The sequence below is a fragment of the Canis lupus genome, chromosome 11 (genome assembly GCF_011100685.1).
Source record: "Canis lupus familiaris isolate Mischka breed German Shepherd chromosome 11, alternate assembly UU_Cfam_GSD_1.0, whole genome shotgun sequence".
NCBI classification, from domain to species: Eukaryota; Metazoa; Chordata; class Mammalia; order Carnivora; family Canidae; genus Canis; species Canis lupus.
Genome location: NC_049232.1, coordinates 8,597,025 through 8,622,515, shown reverse-complemented (window position 1 = coordinate 8,622,515; position 25,491 = coordinate 8,597,025). Strand labels below are relative to the sequence as shown.

Sequence of the window (25,491 nt, the reverse complement as noted above, 5' to 3'; positions counted from 1 at the left end):
TCAGTAAATATTTTTGCCCCTTATGTATTGTTGTTTGGCCAGAATGATCACAAATTACAGCAAAGGGAGATCTGAGATTCTGAATTTCATTTATAATACAAACTAATTGCTCAAGTATTAGGGAAGAAATGAAGGGGAGATCAATATTTGGTATTTTAGACAATGAAGAGGTAGGATAAGAAATTGTGTAGGAGAAGAAAGGCATCCCAAGGTGGAGCAAGGGGAAGAGCAAAGCTACTCCTTCATGTATTGAACAGTATTTATTGATAGCACAGTATTTACTGTGCTAGGTGCTGGGGTGAAAAGTGAAAAGGCAAAGTCTTTGCCCTCCTGCAGCTTAACACTGTAGGGAAGGAAGCCCACCTTCAGAAAACATGATGCTAAGTAGTAACAAAATGCCTCTCTCTTACTAATTAGGTTAAACATTCTGTTTCCACTGCATTTTTACATTTTTTTTTAAAACAACAGCTGTATTGAGATATGATTCACATACCATGGCATTCATTCTTTTAAGGTATACAACTCAGAGGTTTTTATTAATGTTAGCAGAGTTGTGCAAACATCACCACTATCACATGGTTTTAGCAGGATTTTCTTTGAAGACCTCTTTTCCAGATCTTTCTCTTGAGCTGCCTTCTTCTTTTGGTATCACATCCTGCTTGTTAGGCTCCACTAATTACTAGCTGATTGTCCTGTCATTTTCGTACAGTGCCTTCAGCTGTAAATTTCTCAGCCTGATCCCGTTACATTCAGGCAGGGATAGCTTTTGAGGCCCCCTCTTTGAGGTTTGCTCTGACTGCAGGTGTGCACTTCTTAGCTGTCTCTTCCCTAGGTTCTTGCTGGTTTATCATACAGCTTACTGGTCTTCATTAAGGGGAGTTATTATCTTTGAAAGCACATGGAAGCTTGAATTTGCTCACACTCTGTTTCAAATGAATTTCAGTTCCTTGGGGGAAGAGCTTTAGAGCCCTGTTTTCTTATAGTCTGCCTGTCTTGGGCAGACTGTCTTAGCCACTATTCTGGGCACAGGGTTGAGCAATAGCCTCGCTGCTTCTGGAATAGAACTTTTGTCCTGAGGGCAAACTAGGTTGGTTGAAGACGCTTGGGGCTCCAGCATTGCCAGCCTCCTGCACTATGGTGAAGCTTCTCTTCTATAGGTGGAGGCTGTATGGAGGAAGGCAGCCTCTGCTCTTGGCCACACTCACCAGGAATGTAACCTCTTCTCTTAGGGTTGGAGGGGATGAGAAATGGCCTACCTTTTTTGTGACATATGGGGTAATCCCCGATGAGGAGCTGAGAGGGAGCTCTGTTCTTGCGGCCACACCTACCTGGAGTGGAGTTTGTGAACTTGAGCTGGGGCAATGTCAGAAATTGGTTATGGTTCAGATGCCAGACTGTCCCAGTACCAAGTTTTAGTAGATTTTCTTGAATAATGTTTCTTCCTTTGGATGTGCTACTAGGACAGTCTCCAGAGACTTTGAATGATCATTTTTGTTGTTTTGTTTTAAACTTTTAATTTTCATTCTAGTTAGTTATCATACAGTATTATATTAGTTTTAGGTATATGATTTAGTGATTCCAGAATTCCATCCATCACCTGGTGCTCGTCATGCTCATCGTAAGTGTCCTCCTTAATCCCCATCACCTATTTCCCCCAGTTCCTTATCACCTCCTCTCTGGTATCCATCAGTTTGTCCTCTATAATTAAGTCTGTTTCTTGGTTTACCCACCCACCCTCTTATTTTCCCGCTTTGTTTTGTTTCTTAAATTCCACATAATAGTGAAATCATATGGTCATTTGTCTTTCTCTGACTTATTGTGATGCGCATTATATGCTCTCACTCCATCCATGTTGTTACAAATGGTGAGATTTCATTCTTTTTACTGCTGAATAATACTCCATTGTGTGTGTGTGTGTGTGTGTGTGTGTGTGTATATATATATACCACCTCTTCTTTATCCATTCATCAATCCATCGACACTTGGGCTGCTCTCATAATTTGGCTATTGTAAATGATGCTGCTATAAACATAGGTGGTCCATGTATCCCTATGAGGTGAGTGTTTTTATCAGCTTTGCTTATTTCATTGGGCTTTGGGTCTGTGAAGCACTTTCCCTGTCATCATAGAAGTGGAACTTTACATACTACTTAATTCCAAATCTTCCTAAAATTCGAAGATGTGTTCCCAATCCAGGTAACTGAATTTTTGTTTTCTTTTATGTACAGAAGTTTTGGTCATATATGAAATCCAGAGCTACCAAAATCCAGAGCAGTTCCTTGCACTATCTCCAGTGTCATACTGAGGACTTTTATAACCACTATATGTGTGATGAACTAAAGATGTTATTTTCAGAGTTTATTTTACCTAGTGTTTTTTTGCCCACAGAAATCTGCAGTGTCTACCCAGCTTATTTACGTGACTGGATTTTGCAGTCTTTTGACTTCACTGATATGTGGATGTTTCCTTTATAGGATAGTTGACGTTTTTTCACTTTCTTCATAGTTTGTCATATAACTTACAGACATCTAAGATGACATCTATTTTTTAATAAATATATATTTTTAAGTTTATTTAAGTAATCTCTACACCCAGCATGGGGCTCCAACTCATGACTCTGAGATCAAGAGCTGCATGCTCTACTGACTGAGTCAGCTAGGCACCCTGGTGATACTCATTTTAATTCTGAATTTTTAAATTGGCTCCATCTGTTATTAAATTATATTTTGTAAAAGAATTCTACTGACATCTGATTGTGCACTTCAGTCATATAGAATTTCATATAAAAATCAGAATCTTAAAATTTTAGAATTTGAATGTACTTTATCTTCTTCATCTTTATACCCAATGAGTAATCTTTTTTTTTTTTAACACTTTATTTATTCATGAGAGACACAGAGAGTGGCAGAGGGGGGAGCAGGCTCCCCACAGGGAGCCTGATGTGGGACTTGATCCCAGGACCTTGGGATCCACAGGCAGACGCTTAACCACTGAGCCACCCAGGTGCCGTGTAACCTTTTTTTTCTAATTGCAGCCCTCTTTTATCACTTTACATAGTATAGTATGTCACTATACATAGTTCCATCAACCACTCTCTTTTCCTCTCTATATTTACTTGTGTTTACTCTTCTTGTGACCACTGAAAGATATTCTTCATCCCTATTAATCTGCTCAGATTCCTGAGAGTTAATCCATGGTAGGGCAGAGTAATCATGGTGAATCATTTCAGACATCACTGGAAAGGGAGTATATTGGTTTTCCTTGGGTTAACCATCTATTCTAGGTTCAGTGATGGAGAGGGGAGATGGGATCATGTTGTACAATATATTTCTATTTCTAAGATATCACCTAGACAATTTCTTCAATAGGAGCATAGGTTTGACAGTTTCTTACAGAATGAGGTGGTAGATACAATTGAACCAATTTGCTCACATTCTATGGCTTATTAATGTAATCATTTCTTACCTCAAGCTATAACTCTACATAGGTTAAATTGAGGAAGGTGTTGATAGCAGTCAGTTTTGTAGTAGTAACAGTATGCTGTTGGGAATTCCCTTAAATATAACATTCATTTGTATACTGTTGTAATGTCATGTAACATCTGCCTGTGATAGTGATCTGTCATGAAAATTTACTCCCATGATATCTGGCTGCTTGATGAATTTCATACTATAAACACTCATATCAAATATGGGATTTAATGGTAGAAGATTCATGTGTATTTTTTTTAAGATTTTATTTATTTATTCATGACAGACACACACACACAGAGAGAGAGAGAGAGAGAGGCAGAGATACAGGCAGAAGAAGCATGCTCCATGCTCCCTGCACGGATGTGGGACTTGATCCTGGATCTCCAGGATCAGGCCCTGGGCTGAAGGCGGCGCTAAACCGCTGAGCCACCTAGGCTGCCCTCATGTGTATGGACACACAGAAACTGGTCATTGGTTGCTTCTAAGGCAGAGAATCCTCTGCTTTGGAGGACCGAGATGGACGTATATACTTTATTCTATTTGAATTTTGTAATGAGTTGTATGTGTTACTGAAACAGTAGTAAAACACTAAGAAGTAAGTAAAACAAAAACAAAATAAACAATAACAAAAGAGAAAATAAATGAATTAGACATTCTGTGGATATAATTCTAGCTAAATATAATCTGGTGGCCTATTTCGGTTTCTTCTTACATTGATAAGCTCCTTGTGTTCACTGATGGCAAATTTGATTAGAATTCTTTTCTAGGTGGTAATCATATTCTTATATTTTATCATTATATTGTTCCTTCCAATATCAGATGATTAAGAAGAGTTGCCAGGTTTCTCTTTGACATAAGATCTATTCTTGATTTGTAATGCCAGTTAGAAGTGTAGCTTCACGAATAAAAAGACCATGGTGGTGGCTTATGAGTATTCTTCACTAGTGATAACTAAGATTTTTTGAGGTACTTTAATCTATATAGATGGTACAGAATTTAGCTGAATCTTTTTCCAAACTCTCATTTCTAAAGTCTAATTGATTAAATTCATTCTTGGTGTTTCATTTTAAAAGACTTTAGCAAATCTCTTTACATAAAGAAGAGGCATTATGTTCAAGTTTTAGGTTATTGTTATATCATTGTACTTTGAACATTTACAGGATTTCTTTTTCTTTCTGCCCTTTAGCCGGCCTCAGAAAGTATGTTTGTGTCCATTTCTACCATTGCATCCTCTGCACATCTCTACTCATTTGTACATAATTCAGCATCCGGCGGAGGTGAGTAAATTTTGTAAAATACATAACTTCAAATAGAATATCAGTATATAAGAGGAAACACCTTGATGAGCATACGCATACCTTCTAGCTCTTTAACATTTCTGAAAATAAATTGATGATAAATGCTTTGTCTTTGGGAAGAAATTTCTTTTATATGTTATAGTATAGTGTCTTAACGCTTTAGAGACAGATAAAAATTGTTATTTCATAAAAATGTAATTCATACAAACAATAATTGAATAGTGGAGAAATTTAGAATGCCAACAATTTTGTGTGAAGATGAGATTTTTGTGAGTGAAGAACTAAGAAAATCATTGCTTTTAAATTTTGATCATAGCTTATATTTCTTGATATTTCTTGTTAAAGTAGAAGTAACTGTCAATATTTTTAGCATTACAAAATGAATGTATAGTTTTATTTAAGTGAATAGAGCAAATATGTATAAATTATATATTTTGCTTATAAAGACTTTTAAATTAGTACTTTCCTGTATAGGAGAGAATTATGCATGTGCTGGTGTGTATGTGTGTTTGTAATTCGTAATTAACTGCAATAATGAAGGGAGGGAGGGAAAGATTTCATTGATAACCATAAATGATAGTCACTGTAAAACTAGTTGATGCATGATACGAAGTGGGTTTTGATTAACTGAAGTTAAAATTCTTTTAGCGTTTGGGAACTCAGGACATAATCTACTGAATCAGACTTCTGAAGAAGGAATAATTTTTCTTTTAAATTTCTGAAGAAATCTTTAACAAAGACTTAAAAGATATCAGTCTGTCTTTTCCCTTTCCAATAATGAAAACACTTATTTTTGTATTGTAAATTGTTCAATATTCCATTTGTTGGGTAGCCTTTTAATTTTTTAATTTTTAAGTTTTTTAGTGTTTTTTTTTTTTTTTTTAAGATTTTATTTATTTATTCATGATAGTCACAGAGAGAGAGAGAGAGGCTCAGAGACACAGGCAGAGGGAGAAGCAGGCTCCGTGCACCGGGAGCCCGACGTGGGACTCGATCCCGGGTCTCCAGGATCGCGCCCTGGGCCAAAGGCAGGCGCCAAACCGCTGCGCCACCCAGGGATCCCTAGTTTTTTAGTGTTAACAACATGCTTTTGTTAGGATTTGAATAATTTGGTCACTAGCTTTTTTTTTTTTTCTGCATTTAAATTTGCAACACTCTGCAGCTCAGATTTTTTTAAAAATGATAGTTTACTGGCCATAACAGTTTTGGATAAAACTTGACTTTTGATGGTGAATGCTTTTTTCCTTTTGCAGTCTGTATAGTATGGTGTCTGTTCATTATCTCACTATTTTGTATATTTCATTATTTCCAGACATAATATTGCATTTAAAATGTAGGTGGTTTCATTGATTTATGGTAATTTTGTTTTCAAAGGCCTCTACATTGGTAAGAAGGAAGTAAAACTGTCACTATTTGAAATGACAGGGTACTACAGAAAACCCTAAAGACACCACCAAAAACTTTAAGAACTAATAATTGAATTCAGTAGAGTTGCATGATACAAAATTAATATACAGAAATCTGTTGTGTTTCATTCTAACAATGAAGTAGCCAAAAGATAAATAAAAATAAATCACAGTTATAGTTATGCCAAAAAGAATGAAATACTTAGCAACAAATTTAACAAAGGAGGTGATGGGGCGCCTGAGTGGCTCAGTCAATTAAGCATCTGCCTTTGGCTCTGGTTGTGATCTCAGGGTGCTGGGATTGAGCCCCGCATGGGACTCCCTGCTCAGCAGGGAACCTGCCTCTTCCTCTCCTCTCTGCTCATGCTCTCTCTCACTACCTCTGTCGTGTGCTCTCTCCAATAAAATAAATAAATCTTTTAAAACAAAAACAAAACAAAAACAAAAACAAAGGAAGTGGAAGACCTATAGTGTGAAAACTATAAGACATTGATGAAAGAAATTGAAGATGACATAAACAAGTGGGAAGATATACCATGCTCATGGATTGGAATAATTAATCTTATTATAATATTTATATTGCTCAAAGAATTCTACCAATTCAGTACAATACCTTTTAAAATACCAATATCATTTTTTCACAGGACCAGAGCAAATAATCCTAAACATTTGTATATCACCACAAAAATAGCTAAAACATTCTTGAGAAAGAAGAGAAAAACTGGAAGTATCACAATCCCACATTTCACAATATACTACAAAGCTGTAGTACTCAAAACAGTGTTATGGTACTGGCTCAGAAATAGACACATAGATCAATAGAACAGGATAGAGAGCCCAGAAGGAAACACGCTTTATGGTTAACTAATTTACAAACAAAGGAGGCAAGAATATACAATGGGGAAAAGATGGTCTTTTCTATAAATGGTATTGGGAAAACTGGACAGCTGCCTGAAAAACAGTGACCACTTTCTTTTTTTTTTTTTTTTTTGACCACTTTCTTATACACAGAAATAAACCCAAAATGGATTGAAGTCCTAAATGTGAGACCTTAAACCATGAAGCTTCTAAAAGAAACATAGGCAGTTAAGTCTTGGACATTGGCCTTAGGAAACATTTTTATAAATATGTCTCCTCAAGCAAGGGAAACAAAAGCAAAAAAATAGTGTAATAAATAGTGTTAGTGGGATGCCTGGGTGGCTCAGTGGTTCAGCGTCTGCCTTCAGCCCAGGGCATGATCCCGGAGTCCTGGGATCGAGTCCCACATCAGGCTCCCTGCATGGAGCCTGCTTCTCTCTCTGCCTGTGTCTCTGCCTCTCTCTCTTTCTCTCTCTCTGTGTCTCTCATGAATAAATAAATAAAATCTGTAAAAAAAAAAAAAATAAAAGTTTTAAAAAAATAAATAGTGTTAGTACTACACTAAAATTAAAGGTGTCTGTACAGTGAAGGAAACCATCAGCAAAAGGAAAATGCAATCTGCTGAATAGAAGAAGGTATTTGCAAATGATAAATCTGATAAGGGGTTAATATGCAAAGTATACAAAGAACTTATACATGTCAACATCAAAAAACAATAATCTAGTTGAGAATAATCATTGTACCTGAAAGAAGACATACAGATGGCCAACAGACACAAAAAGACACTCAACAACACTTATTAGTAAAATGCAAATCAAAGCCACAATGAGATATCACCTCACTCCTGTTAGAAAGACTAGTATCAAGAAGACAAGAAATAACAAGTATTGGCGAAGATGTGGAAAAAAAGAAACCCTTGTGTACTTTTGGTGGTAATGTGAATTGGTATAACCACTATGAAAAATATGGAGGTTCCTCAAAAAATTAAAAATAGAAATACCATATGACCAATAATTCCATCAGTGGGTGTTTACCAACAGAAAAATGAAAACACTAATTATGTATGTAGAAAAGCGCTTAAGGATAAAATAAAACTGTTATCTCAAAAGTAACAAAATTATCTATAAGGAAGAAATGTTTTGTGAAACTATGTTGCCTTTGCTTATGAACAGTGTCTTTGTAGCCATAGTGATGTAAGTGCTGCTTATTGATTTAACTAAAAATATTAGAAGATGTGATGGTAAGGAGTAATAGAAGAAAGATGAATCCTCATTTATTATAAGAGGCTGTGGTTATACAGTAAGTACATTAGTTAAGAGTAAAGGCTCAGGAGCCAGATTGCTTGAATGTAAAGCCTTAATAGCTCTGTAAACTGTAACTCTGGGCAAGTTAATTAAACTCTTTGTGCTTTAGTTTCATCATTAGTAAAATGGACATGATAAAAGATACACTTCTTTACTGGTGTATTGTGGGTGGTAAATGAATCAGTTTATCTTTCTATCCATTTATCTATAATGCACTTAGAATTATGCACATTAGAGTCAGCTGTGATGATGATAAATGGTAGTTTGTAAAGAATATTTAAAATTGATAAATCAAGAAATAGTAAGACACTCATATTTTATAGAAATATGGCGATAACTACTAGAAGAAATAGCCAAAAGAGTTGAAGTGATTGCCTCTGGGAAGTGGTGGTGGGAAGTGTATCTGGGAATATTATAAATCTTTTGGCACTGCACTATTTAATTTGACATACATACATATGTTGTTAGAAGTTTGGAGAGTAGGGCTCATGGGTGGTTCACTTGGTTAAGCATCTGCCTTCGGCTAAGGTCATGATCCCAGGGTCCTAGAATCAAGTCCCACAACTGCTTCTCCCTCTCCGTGCTGTGCTGTGTTCTCTCTCCTTTATCTGTCAAATAAATAAATAAAATCTTTAAAAAAAAGTTTGGAGAGTAGTTTAAATAGTATGTGTCATAGTCTCATAGCGAGAGTAAGGAGGAAAGAAAACAGTAGGACATACTAGAGAATGTCCTAAGCCTCTCTCCTCACCTCTCCTCATCCCATTTGTCATAGTTGCTGCTCTAAATTGGTTTCAGGCTCGTCACAGCTCCAGCTGCTACATGTTCTTTTTAGTTGTAAATCCCTGCAAATTCTGACCCTCCTGTTTTGTTATCCAACTTAAGGGTAGATGAATTTACTATCAGTATCTCTAGATTTACCCTTTTTTATTATTTTAATCAACATGTCAGAGACCTAGGACAAAAGTGGTTAGCACAAAGATGTTCCTGAAGGGTGAGTGTGTGTGTAGTGTGTGTGTGTGTGTGTGTTGAATACTGTTACTAACATACTTTTTGTTTCTGTTACAAAGATAAGTAATGTAATTATAAACTTATTTTTAGTTACTTTAGTAAATTCACATATAACATTACTCTTGTGCATTAATATGTTATACATATTAATGTGCTATAGTAGTCAAATTGTTTACTGTGAGAATGTATGTAAAGCAGTGTTATATAAATTGATAAAGGTAATGGGTCTATCTGTAGGTGAACTGGCTAGAGAGGGGGTCTGTCACTTACTTGATCAGGCTTAACATACCCAATTGGGCCAGTGGAGAAGAGCCAGACAGTGACTGATCATTATAGACCAAAATAACCAAGAGGGAGGCTCAGGCAAAATAGCAAATCAGCTGGGTATACCAGGATAAAGGATACAATTCTTGTGACAAGAAAGGTGGTTTTCAGTGTTGTAAGCTAGGATGTTGGGGAAAAAAAACACTGATAGTTTAATGGAGTTTACAGGAATGGTTACTAGATTTCTCTGTTCTAAAGTTGTTATATTTTCCCCCTTTCCATACTCTTTATTGTTGGAAGTGGGCCATAAATCTAGCCAACATTCAGGTGAGTAGGAGAGATTAAGCTCCAACTTTTGGAGTAGGGAGTACTTATGTTTATTACTTGGAATTCTTCTATAAGGAAGATTTGTCTCTTCTCTCCTATTTATTTGTTTTATATTTTTGGATCATGATCCATACACTTTGCTACTTCCTTTGTTACTCAAATTATTCCATTTTGGTCATTAGGAAGTTCTGTGTCACTTTGATATGTCCCATGATTTTGTTTTTTTCAGCACTTATTTCTTTTCTGGACACAAAGATTTAGGCAGTTATCTTCAAGTTGACATAGTACAAAATGTAATTACTACTGAAATAAAATTTCCCAGAATGAATTATTCATTTTAGTTAAATAAAAATGTCATTTTTCATACTTTTAACAAAGATTTTAAGAGAGAGAATGAGAGAGAGAGAGAGAGAGAAAGCATGAGCAGAGGGAGGAGTAGAGGGAGAAGCAGAGGGAGGGGGGAGAAGAGAGGAGCCCCACTTGGGGCTTAATCCTGGGACTCCCGAGACTCCAGGATCATGACCTGAGCCAAAGGAAGATGTTTAACCGACTGAGTCACCCAGATGCCCCTCATTTTTCATAATCTTAACCATTATTTAGGTTAATTTATCTTCTTATTCCATCAGTAAACCTCTAAACACAAGTAGAATAAAAATAAGCAGTAGTATTTAATACTGATGAATCAGAGAAACTATAGCTCTTATTATTAAACTGTGGTCTGTAATAAAAGTCATGTGAAAGTTTTATATCATGTAGTGTATCAGATATCATGAATGTTTTAAAAGTGTGTTTGTCTAAGTGAAAATCTATGTTTTAATTATTTTTTTTAAAGGAAAGCAAAGTGTTGCGGACAGTTCCCCTATTAGCAGCATGCCTCCCCCAGGACAAGTGTAAAGTCAAGATTGGTCGTCGCTTCAGTGAAGAAAGGTAAATTATCTGGTAGGGCAATTTAGAATAAGTCTTACTTAAACAGATCTTTAAAAAATGGTTCCCTTCACCTTATCCATCAGACCAAGAGCATGGTACATTGGAGGAGGTGAAAAAAAAGTGAAGTTTTGCTTTCTCCTTCAGAATAATACAAGACAAATCAAAATATGTACAAAAACACCCTCAGAAAACATAGACCAAAATGTAATAAACAGAGGGATTATCTGAATTCCATAATAATATCTGTTGAGCCTAAAGGGTGTATATTTACTGTTTATTTTTGTTAAAACTGTCTTTAAGATGGTAGAGTACTTAGATTTAGTTGTGTTTTTCTTTTTTTCTAGATTAACAATTATATGTGATACACATTTATATAAATGTACACATATTTATCCAATTCTAGCTCATTAAGGCTTTCCTGAGGCATAGTGACTAGGACTATATTGAGTATTCTTGTTATAGGCACACCACATTTTCTTTTAAATGATAGAATGCCTTCTCCTGTCATATTTAAAATATTCTTTTTAATGAGGCCAAGTATTTTTATAGGCAGCAGTCTATTAGTTGATAATTTCAGTGACAGTTCTATAATATTCTTGGATCTTATTTCATACTCTATTATGTAACCCAATATCATAAATATATACTGTGTGCATATTTGCATTTTTCTACAAGTCTTTTCTTATCTTTGAAGCATATTTTTTTTGCTTTCATGCCCATTCACAAAGCCTTCACTAATTATTTTGATCCTATCTGCAGTTAAGTATATTTTTATATGCAAAATTTAATTTCTTTTGAAAATATGGAGATTTCTTTTTCAGTCCAATTATGAACATGCTAAGTAAGGCTAGTACTAGCTCCAAGCCCAGGAATTGGCCAAAATTTTCTCTTCCTTTATTATTTTAGGTTCTTTTATTATTTAGTTTCAAATTATGAAAATAACATCATGTTAGAACTTTATAAAATCATTTTTTCCTTTCTCTGAAACTATTTTTTAGGGGCAATTTTCTCATATAAAATTTTCTTTTACTTTGGCCTCAGAGATGAGACTTGCTCTGAGGTTGGTGCTGCTATTGTGAATTTTCCTATTTTGTTGGGAATGCATATGAAATCCAGATCCCTTCACATGGGGAGCATTCACATCATTTACATTGTGACATTTCTTTCATATAGAGGCTCTTTATAATGAATGGTAGTCTCTTTATAATTCATAGGTGTATATAGATATATCTGAATTTGATCAGCTGCCAGCTTGGATCCAGGTTATTTTATTGCAAAAGTGATGAGTATCTATACTGGTAGAAATAGAAACTATCTGGGTCATCCCTGACATTTGGTTATCTAACCCTTCCACAAATATATTTGTGGATGAGAAACTTGATGCTTTTTCATTTAGCTCATCCCATTTTGAATCTATTATATTAAGTAATTTGGTTTTTTTCCTCTGGAGCCTAATATAGTCCTTAGTAAATTATTATTCACTGATGGATTTTTGAACTAAAGCCAATTAAGATTGTTATTTAGATGGTAATCTGGCAATCGAATGATATTAACTTAAGCTTTTGTTAGAGTACCTGTTGTAACCATGGAGGAATGGTTAAGAGATCTACTGCTTTTGGTGTCCTTTGTAAATGGAATTTAAAAATAATTACCTTCAATTTTTTGCCTCTAGTATATACAAAAATTTGGGTTTGGTGTATCAACTCTACATCCAGTGACTTTCTAAATTCATTTGGTACTTATTGAAATTGTTTTGTATGTTCTCTAGAACTTTCTGTGGGAGTATTATTTGCAAATAAGGTTATTTCTGATCTTTATGCCTTTTATTTCTTTTTCTTGCTTAATTGCAATAACTGGGAACTTTAGTACAATGTGTATTAGGAGTGGTGAAAGCCAACATTTTTACTTTGATCTCAATCTCAAGGGACACTGTAAAATATGATATTGACTGTACATTTTTGTAGATGTTATTTATCAGTTTGAAGAAGATGCCATTTATTGTCTTTAATTGACTCTTTAACTTTTCCCTTTAGGGTTATTTTATTGCTTGCAGACAGAGGCTGTCTCATTCATTATTATATCTCCAGTACCAAATACTTTGACATGTGTTTTTGAAAGAAGTACAATAAGAATAATTAAACTTTTTTTTTCCCTCCCAAGCCATTAAAAATATTCTTTTTAAATTTTTAGAGATCCTGAACTTTCAAATGTTTGTCGGAAGTCTGATACATTAATATTATATCCAGGGGCTGAAGCTGCTAATTTGGAAGAATTTATATTAGATTCTCCTACTTATCCTTCCACAATCATCATCATTGATGGTACATGGAGCCAGGCTAAGGACATTTTCTATAAGAATTCTTTGTTCCGACTCCCCAAACAGGTAAGCTAGTATTTTAACATAGAATATATACAAATATGTAATTATGTACATTGTATATGTTTTCTGTGGGGGGATACACATTTCTATATATGAATTAGATGCTATTTATGTGTGTGAATGCTTGTACATAGATATGTATATGCTTGCTTGTGTGTTTGGTATGTAGATGTAGAAAATTTGAAACCTATTTACCTTTCTCAATTCCTACCACCAAACTTCACCGTAATTTGGGCATTTGCTATATTAAGAGTATCTCAAACATTTAATCAGTGAAATTTAAGGATTAATTATTTCTATGTGTATTAATGTTTTGTTAAGTGTTATGTTTAAATACTTTCATCTGGTAACTAAATTACCTTGTTCTTACTAGGAATGACTGAATTTTTATGAAATACCTTTTTGTCATTTGTTATTATAATTAGATTATCCCTCAATTTGTTGATGATGATACACTTCCTATAGTGAGCCATTCTTGTGTTCTTGGAGTGAATTCCACTTGATCATTTTACATTATCCTTTTGATATATTGCTGAAACTTTTATTTGATTCTGTTGAATTATAATTTATATGTTTTTTGTACTTTTATTATATTATCAGGTTTGGGTACTAAGATAATCTTAAGTTCACCAAATCAGTGGAGAGATTTTAATATTTTTCTATGACCTGGAATAGTTCAAACAATATTGGAATTCCTTGCTTCTTAAAAATTAGAATGAACTCATTGGTGAAACCACCTGCTCCTGGTCTTTATAAAATGATAACTTTTAAACCCTTCTTTCAAACTCTTAAGTTTTCTCCTATTTGGTTCAGTTTTTTAATAACTTTTATCTGTTTTGGGTAATTATTCCTTTCACCTGAGTTAACAAATTGATTGCCATACACCTGAATATATATATATTCTTAAATACTTAATTTATTCTGAATTATGTCCTTTCTTCTTTCTAATCACTCACAGACACAGACACATGCACTTTTTTCTCTCTGAACATACTCAAAAGATGTTTCTCAATTTTAAATATGTTTTGAAAGTATTAGCCTTTAGATTGTTTTAATGGCTATTATACTTTATTCTTATTTCCTTAATCTGTTGTTTTATCTTGATCACTTGCTTTCACCTTTTTCAGTTAATTTTTCCTGTTTTTATAAGATTTTACTGTGTATTCCTTCCCTTTACTAAGAGTAGTGAGTTCCTTCTTTAATAATAGAGAGAGAAGGCTGTGATATTTCTTCTTAGTGTGACTTTTACTGTATCTTAAAGGGTTGGGTTGACATTTTTATATCTATAGCATTGGTATAATTTGTAATTTGTTTTGATTTCTTACTAACCATGGATTATCAATGACTTCTTAATTCTTAGGTGTTATAACATTTCTGTCCCTGTTTTATTTTTATTTCTTATTTTGTTGAATTTTGATAAAAGAACATTGCCTGCAGAATTTTGAATTTGCTTATGATTTCTGTGTAATTACATGGCAAATTTTTGTATCTGTTCTGTGACTATAACAATTCACATTCTCAGATTTTTCTTTTTACTCTTATTTTTGTCATATATGAGGTGTTTGATACTGAAAAAGGTATTTGAAAAGCTTCTGTTTATGTCTTTTAAATGAAGTTAGCTCTGCATTTCTAGTAGCTTTTGTGTTATATGTTTATCTGTTTTGTTGTGAACATAACAAGACTTGTACTTAGTGACAAATAACAGTGAACCTTTGGTTCTGAGATTCTCATCTCAAATTCTTTATAGTTCTCATTCCCTTTGATAATGCAGATACGGCTTTTAGATGAGACTCATCTATGTAAAAGAGATGTAAAAAACAGCCAACATGCTGAATGCTTTCAATGGGCCAGTCCCGATTCCAAGTGGTTTACTTGTATTAACTTGCTTACTTAAGTGTTCCCCAAAGTATCGTTACTGTTTTAGGTAACACAGGGAGGAACATAGACACAAGACATGTTCAATAGTTTGCTTTAGAGCACACAGCTATTTCAGAGCAGAGCTGCCACTTTAACCCATCTAGTTTAGAGCCAAAGCCAGAGTGACATACTGCTTCTGAAAGGGAAATGCCATTGAGGCTATTTACCTAGGATAGCTTCCACAAGAACCAACTCTGAAAAGGCAGGCAGACTGTTAGGTTGCCACACACTTTAGGCAAAATTTATGTTCACATTACAATTAGATATCACCCAACATACAAAGGAATTTTAATGAAGTCTTATATCTGTAAAATGGTTTACTGCAGATATTTGAATTTTTTTTCTTTTTCTGCATGCTTGTGTTGTCTGCATCTTTCATTTTGTGGTAACTACACAAGTACCATAGAAATGAGTTACAAAGTCAGGTTAAAAAGATTAAAAGATATTTTAAAATACATAAGGGCAGCCCAGGTGGCTCAGCGGTTTAGCGCCGCCTTCAGCCCAGGGTGTGATCCTGGAGACCCGGGATCGAGTCCCACGTCGGGCTCCCTACATGGAGCCTGCTTTTCCCTCTGCCTGTGTCTCTGCCTCCCTCTCTCTCTCTCTCTGTGTCTCTCATGAATAAATAAATAAAATCTTAAAAAAATATATATATATATAATTTAGCAGATAAGGACATAGGTAAATTAAATAATTTTCCCAGTTCTACTGGGCCATATATTTTTATCACTTTTTCCTTTTCTTGTTTTTCCAAACCAGAAGCAAATATAGGTGGATATTTGTTTAACCTTGAAATGCATATATTACAACCATCAGATAAAATAAAGTGCTTAAAAGAAATATTAGATTTGACTACATGAGGGGAAATCTCACCATACGCTAAAGTGAAAGGCAAATGGCTTTCTAGAAATCTGTGAATCAGATAAAGGCTTCATAAGCTTGGAATTCTTAGAAATCAGGTGAAGGTGAAAAAAACCTGAAAAAAAAATGGGCCATACATGTGAAAATAAAGTCACAAAATAGAAAATAAATGTATTTATAAGTGTATTATAAAATATCCTATTAGATAACAATATGATACTAAATTGTCAACCTTTATGTTGAAAGAGCATCAAATTTCCCGAAGTTTCAAGAATAACAAAGGTCCCTTAAATGCCCTAAAGTTTTGACATTACTCATTATCAGTCTATGTGTGTATTTTATGCTATTCTGAACTTTTTGAGAGTTAAGGAATAGGTATCGAAATTTACTTTTTGAAATTGAAATGTTGCCATCTCTAGCAAGAGCTCTAGCAAGAATGTCTTTTCCTGAATATTATTCCTAAATATTTTTTTTTGCCTGAAATAATACTTAGCCCAAATATATGAGTATGGGTTGTTGGTTAGACAAAATGTTTCTAGAAGTTGTAAAAACCAATGAAATCTGTACATTTACTCTTTCTTAAAAAAAAAGTTTTATATACATATATATACACACACACATATATATAACATACATCTACACAGATAGGTAAGTTGAGGTGAAGAAGGGATTGATTTTTTAAAAAAATATTTTATTTATTTATGATAGACATAGGGAGAGAGAGAGAGGCAAAGACACAGGCAGAGGGAGAGACAGGCTCCATGCCGGGAGCCCGACGTGGGACTCGATCCTGGGGCCCCAGGATCGCGCTCTGGGCCAAAGACAGGTGCTAAACCGCTGAGCCACCCAGGGATCCCAAGGGATTGATTTTTAAATGTAACTACATGTATCTCTAGACATTCACAAAATAATATTGATAATTGTAGTGATTTTATAGTAAAATATAGAACTACATTCTCTAACACTAAAAAGATTTGCTTATTTTTAATATATTCTTCCATTCTTAAAAAATTTCCCATTCATATGTAATGATTTTTATTTAATCAGTAACTGTTCCCTGGCTTTCCCGGAAAGAATTTTGTTTTATTACATAATAAACTTTCCAAGGGGCCACACTTTAATAAGTGAATACAATTAAGTTATAAGTAGCGTGCATTGCTTATGGATAATTAATGACAGAGCTCCAACTCTAACTCCAACAAAAAAGAAAGTACACATGTCATGTCACTGGGAAACTGAGAACCAGTAGGAGTGGCTTCAGGCTTGCCTGGATCTGGTTCTCAAGCAGCTCTCTGGTTTTGAGGTTTACTTCCCTATGTGTTGGGTTTAATTTTTGACTTCCTTCTTGCTACTGGAAGTAATCTGTAGGAAGCAGCTGATTAGTCTCTTCTTGGCTTTATTTATCTTAACAGAAAGATGATTTCTCCTTCCCAAGGCAGATTCCTGGATGGTCCTATTTTTGGGATTGGGGTAGATGGTGGTATCACTATTGACAGCAAGACTGCGTGAATCTGGAAATTTCTCCAAGGACATGAGGTGTTGTTTTCAGGACTATTTAAAAGCAGGGATGGGCAGACCAAAAACCCATAGATAACCAGACCACTGTACATCAGTTGTTTAATTATAAAAACATGTTTGTTCATTTCTTGATTCATTCACAATCAGTGCTGGATAGCAATATTTTAATAATTCTCCCTTATGGTCTTGCTCACCAAGGGAAAAACAAAAATGGAAAACATAAAATGAAAATTCAGTTCTTCTCTAAGTTTCCCAAATCTATAAATAATGTATAAGTTAATTAACTTTTATTTTTAAATGTGATTTATCAGTTTTCTTTATCCCATCAATACACATATACTTATCCACCTGCTTTTTTGCATAAATTTGTCTTAGCTGTTACTCTTAGTTTAGCTGATCTATTCAGTTTTTGTAGTAGTATAAATATTTTGCTACAAATACAGAAGAAAAAATGGTAGAAAGAAAAAAATCAAAGGTATTGATTATTGGTAAAATCCAAGGTATTGCTTCCTTTACAGAAAAAATACATAGCTTTTTTTCCCCCAAATAAGAGAATAATCATATGTAAACTGTACTTAACCATGGAATGAAGGAATTGTAATACAAATCCATTAAGTTGGCCTCTTTTTAATCTAGATTTCTAATATATCCAGACCATTTGGCAGTGAATATCTTCCCACAGAGGAATTTTACACAGGACACTCTTGACATTGGCTAGGAATAAATCCAAGGTGAATATGGAAATGTTTGTGGAGGCTCCCACCTTTCTTCATAAACTTATTTTCAGTGAGTTAATTTGCATTTCCTTGCTTTACTGCCTATAAAACTTCCACTAAAGCTGAATTTCTTACTTGATAAACAGAGCACTGTTGGGAGCACTCACAGACTAAAATATCTTCATGAAAACTATTTCGTGTGTCTACATAGACCTGTTGCGGACCGGATTATGTTACATTTCTAATTGTGTAGTTCAAATTCATCATTATCCTCTTAATTTTTAAATTGAGATATAATTGATATATAACATTATATTAGTTTCAACTGTATATAACATAATGCTTTGATATTTGTATTTATTGTAAAATAATCTAAGTCCAATTAACATCTGTCAACATAGTTGTCTTTCTTGTAATGAGAACTTTTAAGATCTTTTCTCTTAGCAACTTTCAATGTACAGTGTGGTATTATTAGCCATATTTACCATGCTGTATATTATATCCCCATGACTGACTTACTAAAAGTTTGTATCTTGTTACCCACTTCACCTATTTTGCTTCCCTCCACCTCTGGCAACTACCAATCTTTTCTCTGTATCTAGGAGCTCATTTTTAAAATTATTATTATTTTTTTAGATTCCACCTATAAGTGAGGTTATATGGTGTTTGTCTTTCTCTGCCTGACTTATTTCACTTTGCGTAATACTCTCAAGGTCCATCCATGTTGCAAATGATAAGATTTCCCTTTTTTAATGGTTGAATAATGTCTACTATGTGTGTGTCTGTATATGTACATATGTGTGTATACACATAGGCACACACACATCACATTTCCTTTATGCATTCATCTGTCCATGGACATTTAGACTGTTTCCGTATCCTGGTTATTGTAAATAATGCTGTGGTGAACATGGGGGTGCAGATACCTTTTCAAGTTTAGTGTTTTTGTTTTCTTCAAATTATCTTAATTTTATCTGAACGTTCATGTTTGTTTACTTCTATTACCAGCATTGGGAGTTGGCTTACTTTTTAATACCCTTTCCTTTTCAGAAGACACAATTAAAAAAAAATTTACAGAGTAACATGTAAAAGATTCTGGAAAACAAGGGCACAGTACAGCCTCATGGAGACAGAGATTCTGAATAGTGTGTTTTACTTGTTTGTTTAGTGACTTCTATGCTGTATCTTCCAATAAATATGATTTAAATTATTGCCACAGCAAAGTACGTATTTCATGTCATGAAACTTCAGTATCCTTGGGGCATAGTTAGAGGAGATGAATGTTAAATACAGAATGCCAAAGGTTTATGATGTCAGTGATGAACTTTTTTGATCTTTGCACATCATTCATAATTTTTATGCAGATTGTATTCATACCTCTCTGGGTCTCTTCTGGCTCATGTGTTGAAGTGTTGTGTTCTCCTCATGGGCTATGAGGCTTATCTTCAAGGTTGTAGATGGCATTGTATTTACATATGGAGCTTGAGTTAACTTGCTTCTGTTGAGTGTATGATTCTAGGTTATAGAACGTAAATTGGTAAGAACTATGATCTTGTTCTTTGTGAAAGAATAATTTAAAGAAAGTTCTGAGAAATATCTATGTGAGGGATACCTGGCTAGCTCAGTCAGTAGAGCATATAACTCTTGATACCAGAGTTTGTGAGTTCAAGCCCCACATTGGGCCTAGAGCTTACTTAAAAAATATATTAATAAAAAGAAATCTCTATGTAAAAATCATTGCTTCCATACTTCCATTGTTCCTCACTGAATTCTTAGTTGTGAACTTGTCTTTCTGAGAGAAATTCTTAAATCCCTTGGCAGTTAATATTACAAATTTTGAAACAGAAGGAATCTTAAATATTAATAAATTCTTAGCATTTTAGAAGGGAGGAAGCTACAGGCCAGCAAGAAATGATTCTTCAGAAGTTGCAGCCAGTTATGGGGAGAACCAGAAGTGTAATCTGCTTCTCCTGCATTCTAATTCAGCATATCAGGCTAGCTCTAGAATTGGCTAATTAAGAAAATTTAGATTGAATTTATTCGAAAATTAACCTAAATTTATGATTTTGTATCATCAATCATCTGGTCTAACCAAGTGCTTAAAGTTTAAGACATTTTTATTCTTGAATAAGTCAGGTGGAGGTGTACCATAGCAGAGCGTGGAAGAATGTACCCTGCCTTCCTTGTCAGACTGTGGTTCATGGACCAGCAGCATTGCCATCACTAAGGAGTTGGTTAGAAATGCAGAGTGTGGGATGCCTGGGTGGCTTAGCAGTTAAGCATCTGCCTTCAGCCCAGGGTGTGATCCTGGAGATTGGGAATCGAGTCCCGCATTGGGCTCCCTGCATGGAGCCTGCTTCTCCCTCTGCCTGTGTCTCTGCCTCTCTCTCTCTCTCTCTCTGTGTGTGTGTCTTTCATGAATAAATAAATAAAATCTCAAAACAAAAATACTGAGTGTCAAGTCCCAGAATCTTCATTTTAACAAAATACCCAAGTAATTCTTCTGTATATTAAAGTTTGAGAAGCACTGCTGTACTAGAGATTTTAAAATTGAGATATAATTCACAACCTTTAAATGTAGCCTTCTAGAGTGTACAATTCAGTGGATTTTAGTATGTATACAAAATTGAACAACTATCACCATTATCATATTCCACAGTATTTTCATGTTTTGAGTTTCTTTCCCCCCAAGACTTTCTACCCATTAGTGGTCACTTTCCTCCTTCCCCATTCACAAACACAGGCAATGCACTGCTCTGTTTGTTGTCTCTGTAGACTTACTTATTTGTGTCAGGCTTCTTTCACTTAGCCATGGGTATTTCTTTCTTCCTTCCTTTCTTTCTTTCTTTTCTTTCTTTCTTTCTTTCTTTCTTTCTTTCTTTCTTTCTTTCTTTCTTTCTTTCTTTCTTACTTTCTTTCTTTCTTTCTTTCTTTTTTTTTTTTTTTAAGATTTTATTTATTTATTCATGAGAGACACAGAGAGAGGCAGAGACATAGGCAGAGGGTGAAGCAGGCTCCATGCGGGGAGCCCAATGCAGGACTTGATCCTGGGGCTGTGGGATCATGCCTTGAGCTGAAGGCAGATGCTCAACCACTGAGCCACCCAGGCATCCCAAGCCATGGATGTTTCAGACTTGATCCACGTTGTAGCATGAGTCAGTCAGTACCTTACTCTTTTTTATGGCTAAATAATATACCAGTATGTGCGTATATCACATTTTGTTTATAATTAATCCATTAATGGACATTTGGTTTGTTTCCACTTTTTGGCTCTTGTGGATAATGCTGTTATAAATATTTGTAGGTTTTTGTGTGTATACCCCTTTTCAGTTCTTTTGGGTATAACCTGGAAGTAGAATTGTTGGGTCATTTAGTAACTCTGTTTTTAACTTTTGAGGAACTGTGGAACTATTTTCTAAGGCAGATGCACTGTTTTACATTTATTCTAGTGATGTATGAATGATTCAGTTTCTCCACATCTGAGCAAACCTTGCTTATGTCTTGTGTGTGTGTAGTGTATTTCCCCACTGCCTATGATGTTGAGCATATGTATGTGCTAATTGGTCATTTGTATATCTTTTTTTGACAAATATTTTTCAAGTGCTTTGCTGATTTTTAAGTTAGCAATGTTGCTTTTGTTTTTAAAAAAGATTTTATTTGAGAGAGAGAGAGAGAGAGGGAGAGAGAGAGAGAGCACTCATGAACAGAAGGTAGGGGCAGATGGAGAGGAAGAAGTAGACTTCCCTCTGAGCAGGGAGCCCGATGTGGGGCTCTTTCCCAGGACCCCAGGATCATGACCTGAGCTGAAGGCAGATGCTTAAAACCCCCTGAGCCACCCACGTGCCCCTCGTGATTTTGCTTTTTATGATTGAGTTGTAAGCATTCTTTACATATTCTGTAGAATAGCCTTGTATCAGATATATGACTTGCAAATATTTTCCTCTTTTCTCTGGGTTGTTCTTTTACCTTCCTATTGTGTTCTGTGATGTAAAGAAGTTCTTAATTTTGGTGAAGTTCAGCTTATCTATTTTTTTCTTTTGTTTCTTGAGTACTAGATGTTTTAATGCTTAGAGAAAATAAAGTAGAAAAAGACTGGAAGCCTTGTGTGTAAAAGTTAAAGAAGAGTTCAGATCTGGGAGAAGGGCTTATGAGTCTCTGGATACCAAATGCTAGAAATATTTTCAGAAGTTAAAAAACTGTTACTTTATTAAATTTAGTTTTCCAAACATTCGTATAGTGGTTATTATGTGTCAGTTACTTTTCTAAATACAAATATTAACTCATTTAATTGACATATTGATTTAATATGATTTCCATTTAGTAGAAACAGAAATTGAGACACAGACTGGTTAAATAACTTGCCCAAGCTCACACAGCTAGTATGTGATGGGATTGGTAAAGAATTCTAACATAGGCATTTAAAGCTTTTATGTCAAATACAATGTTGATATTAAGGGGATGGAAGAATTAATTTATAATCTTAATTACAGAGAAGGACATTGAAATTCCTTGTGAGAGTGTGTGGAGAAAGGTTTAGGGCCAATTTGGAAAAACTGTAGCAGTTTGGGTAAGGATCCGACGCCATACTAGAGTATTTTTCAATCAGTAGTGTGATTTATCTGAGAATTCATTAAATAAACTTTATTTTTGTGATTTTAAACTAGACTTGCCTATATAATCTTTTACATATATTTATGTACCTTTCTTATGAGAGATTAGAAATAGTTACATACATTTTCTCATATCTCTGTAGTAATTATCATCTAGCTGGTGTTGAATGTCAGATACTGAAAAATTTTATTATGGCCTACACATTGTTCATATCATTTGGACAACTCATTAAATCCATGAAAAGATATAATTTCATGAATCAAATAGTCTACCTTTGAAAGAGGAGAGGGAAACTGATGATTCTTGATGTATGGCAATACAGGGCCTGTTAACTATTGAGACAAATCATCGTTTAAAGCAGTAATCATCTCCCTTGCCTTTGTTCCAAGTAACCCCCTAACTGCATTTCCTTCTTTGCATCTTTTTTAGAGTTAAAAGTATCTTGCATTTCCTTCCAAAATTTTTGTGTGTGCTCGTATACATTATAACAATATATACTCACTTCTAAGGCATGTGCACCATTCAAACATGCTTTAACTGAGGTACCAGTGCTCAGAAAGCTCTGAGTGTACACACACATGAAGATATTTACAGAGTATTGTTTCCCAAGGCTAAGATTTCACTTCTGGTCATTAAGTCTCATATATAAGGCTCAAAACAGGGGAATTCCCAAAGATGGTGATAGTCAGAAGCCAGCCTGTGTGGTATTTAGTCATAGCAGCCTGAGCTAAGATACATCTCTGTATCTTAGAGAAATGTCTTCCTGAAAAGGAAAATGGCAATGTAATGTATATTATTAATTGTTATTCAGAAAAGCCTTTTCATCTTTTTACTCAAGTAGTTCATTTATCTGTTTTTTCTTTTGTTACCTGTGTTTTTGGTTCATATCCAAGAAATGATCGCCAAATCTAATGTCCCTAAGCTATTCCCCTTGTTTTCCTGTAGGCGGCTTTTAAAAGCTTTGGGTCTTTCTTGAATCCGTTTTGACTTCATTTTTGTGTATGGTGTAAAATAAGGGTCCAACTTTATTTTTTGCACGTGGGTACCCAGTTTTTCCAGTACCATTTATTGAAGAGACTGCCCATTCCTCATTTTCCTAATCATCTTTATCTCATTGTTTTCTGATGTATTTAAATGATTTTTTCTCATGCATATTTTATTTTTTTCTTCAGTTTCATTTCTGCTTTTTTAGAGTGTAATATTATTTTTATTTTTTTAAATAATAGCTTTAGAATTTTTCTTTTATCTTACCTATTATTTCATAGTTAATGTTTAATATCCTTGAAAAGACAGAAAAGTTGTAATCTAAAATTTTTTCTTCCAGAATCAGTCTTCTGATGTGTTCTCTTTGTCACTTGTTTGTATGTTTGCTTAATTTATTCACTTATTCATTGGTTTACTAACTCATTCATGCAGCATGTATCTGTTGAATGCTTTTTGTACTCCCATCCTCCACTTTGATTGTTCTCTTTATTTTTAATGAACTAGAGTAGACCTGATCTCTGTCTTCATGGAGCTTACATTTTACAGTGATGATAATTTATTAGGTAAATTATTATCATTATCATTATAAATCATTATATTAAAATAATTTATTAGGTGCCCACCCTATACCACTCTTTCCTTCCTCCCCCTCTTTTTGCTGTAGGGTTTATTATATTGGTGTTGGGCTAGAATTTCTTAGTTTACTTTGCTTGGGATATGGGTATTCCCATCAAGGCCTTTTCTTTAGACAAACAATGGTGCAAACAGTCTTCATTTACCTGGGAGCACTATTTTAAAACTTGGCTTCTAGCATTGGGGATTAAGTAGAAAAAGGAAGCAGGGTTATTACTTTTCTTCATAAAATGTTATTACAGTGAAGATAGTTTACTTGATAATTGGACATCTTCGCCCTTAAGATATAGCATGCGGTTTAGGATGGAAGTCACTAGAAGAAACAAATGCCCTTAAAAATGTATATCTAACTTAGAAAACTTTTTATATAAAATGAATATATGAAGAGAATTGAAGAATATACAGAGTATCATTTTATTTTGTACTAATGGAAAAACTTCATTGCTTGGGGTTACCTGAAAGCTAAAAAATAACAGATTATATGAAATCTTAAATATTTATAGTTGTAAACACAGTAGATACATTTTCCTTATGAATTCTCACATTGACATTGAAAATTTTCATTGTAAAGTCATTTTTCAAGAACAGCAAAAGTGGTCATTCAGTAATAACAGAAAATGAAAATTTCATTTCTCAGGAGTTTCTTGTTGATCTTTTAGACAGATATATCTATATATCTATATCTATATCTATATCTATCAAGATAACTTTCTGTAAAGATTTTTTTAGGGTATCAAAGGATACCTTTGTAGGTACCAAAGGAGAGCATGATGTGGTAGTTCACTTGCCATCTCTCTCTCCTTGTTTTTCCTTTTTGCATTTCTCTTTTTGTGCTGTGTCGGAGTATAGTAGGTACATAGTCTCCAATAGTAATATTTTGAATTGTCCTTTATCATTTGCATTATCCTGCCCACATGATAACTATTATGACATGTTTGACTTGTGACTAGCAGCCCAGTAAGCCCATCATCAGCAGTTTCCTTGTTTGGATCATATGGTGAATAGAT

General features: G+C 34.4%; 1 protein-coding gene across 5 annotated transcripts in view; it reads left to right on the top strand.

Moving 5' to 3' along the window:
• The window catches only part of DTWD2 (DTW domain containing 2), a 112,910-nt gene that overhangs the window by 18,843 nt on the left and 68,576 nt on the right, over positions 1-25,491 (top strand). For all 5 annotated transcript variants that reach the window (XR_005366559.1, XR_005366560.1, XR_005366558.1 and 2 more), the window contains exons 2-4: positions 4,659-4,749; positions 10,770-10,864; positions 13,055-13,247. Coding sequence is in view for 2 of the 5 variants with exons in the window: in XM_038551866.1 (XP_038407794.1) it covers positions 4,659-4,749; positions 10,770-10,864; positions 13,055-13,247 (379 nt within the window). In the remaining 3 variants the exon portion in view is untranslated. The remainder of the gene's footprint in view (positions 1-4,658; positions 4,750-10,769; positions 10,865-13,054; positions 13,248-25,491) is intronic.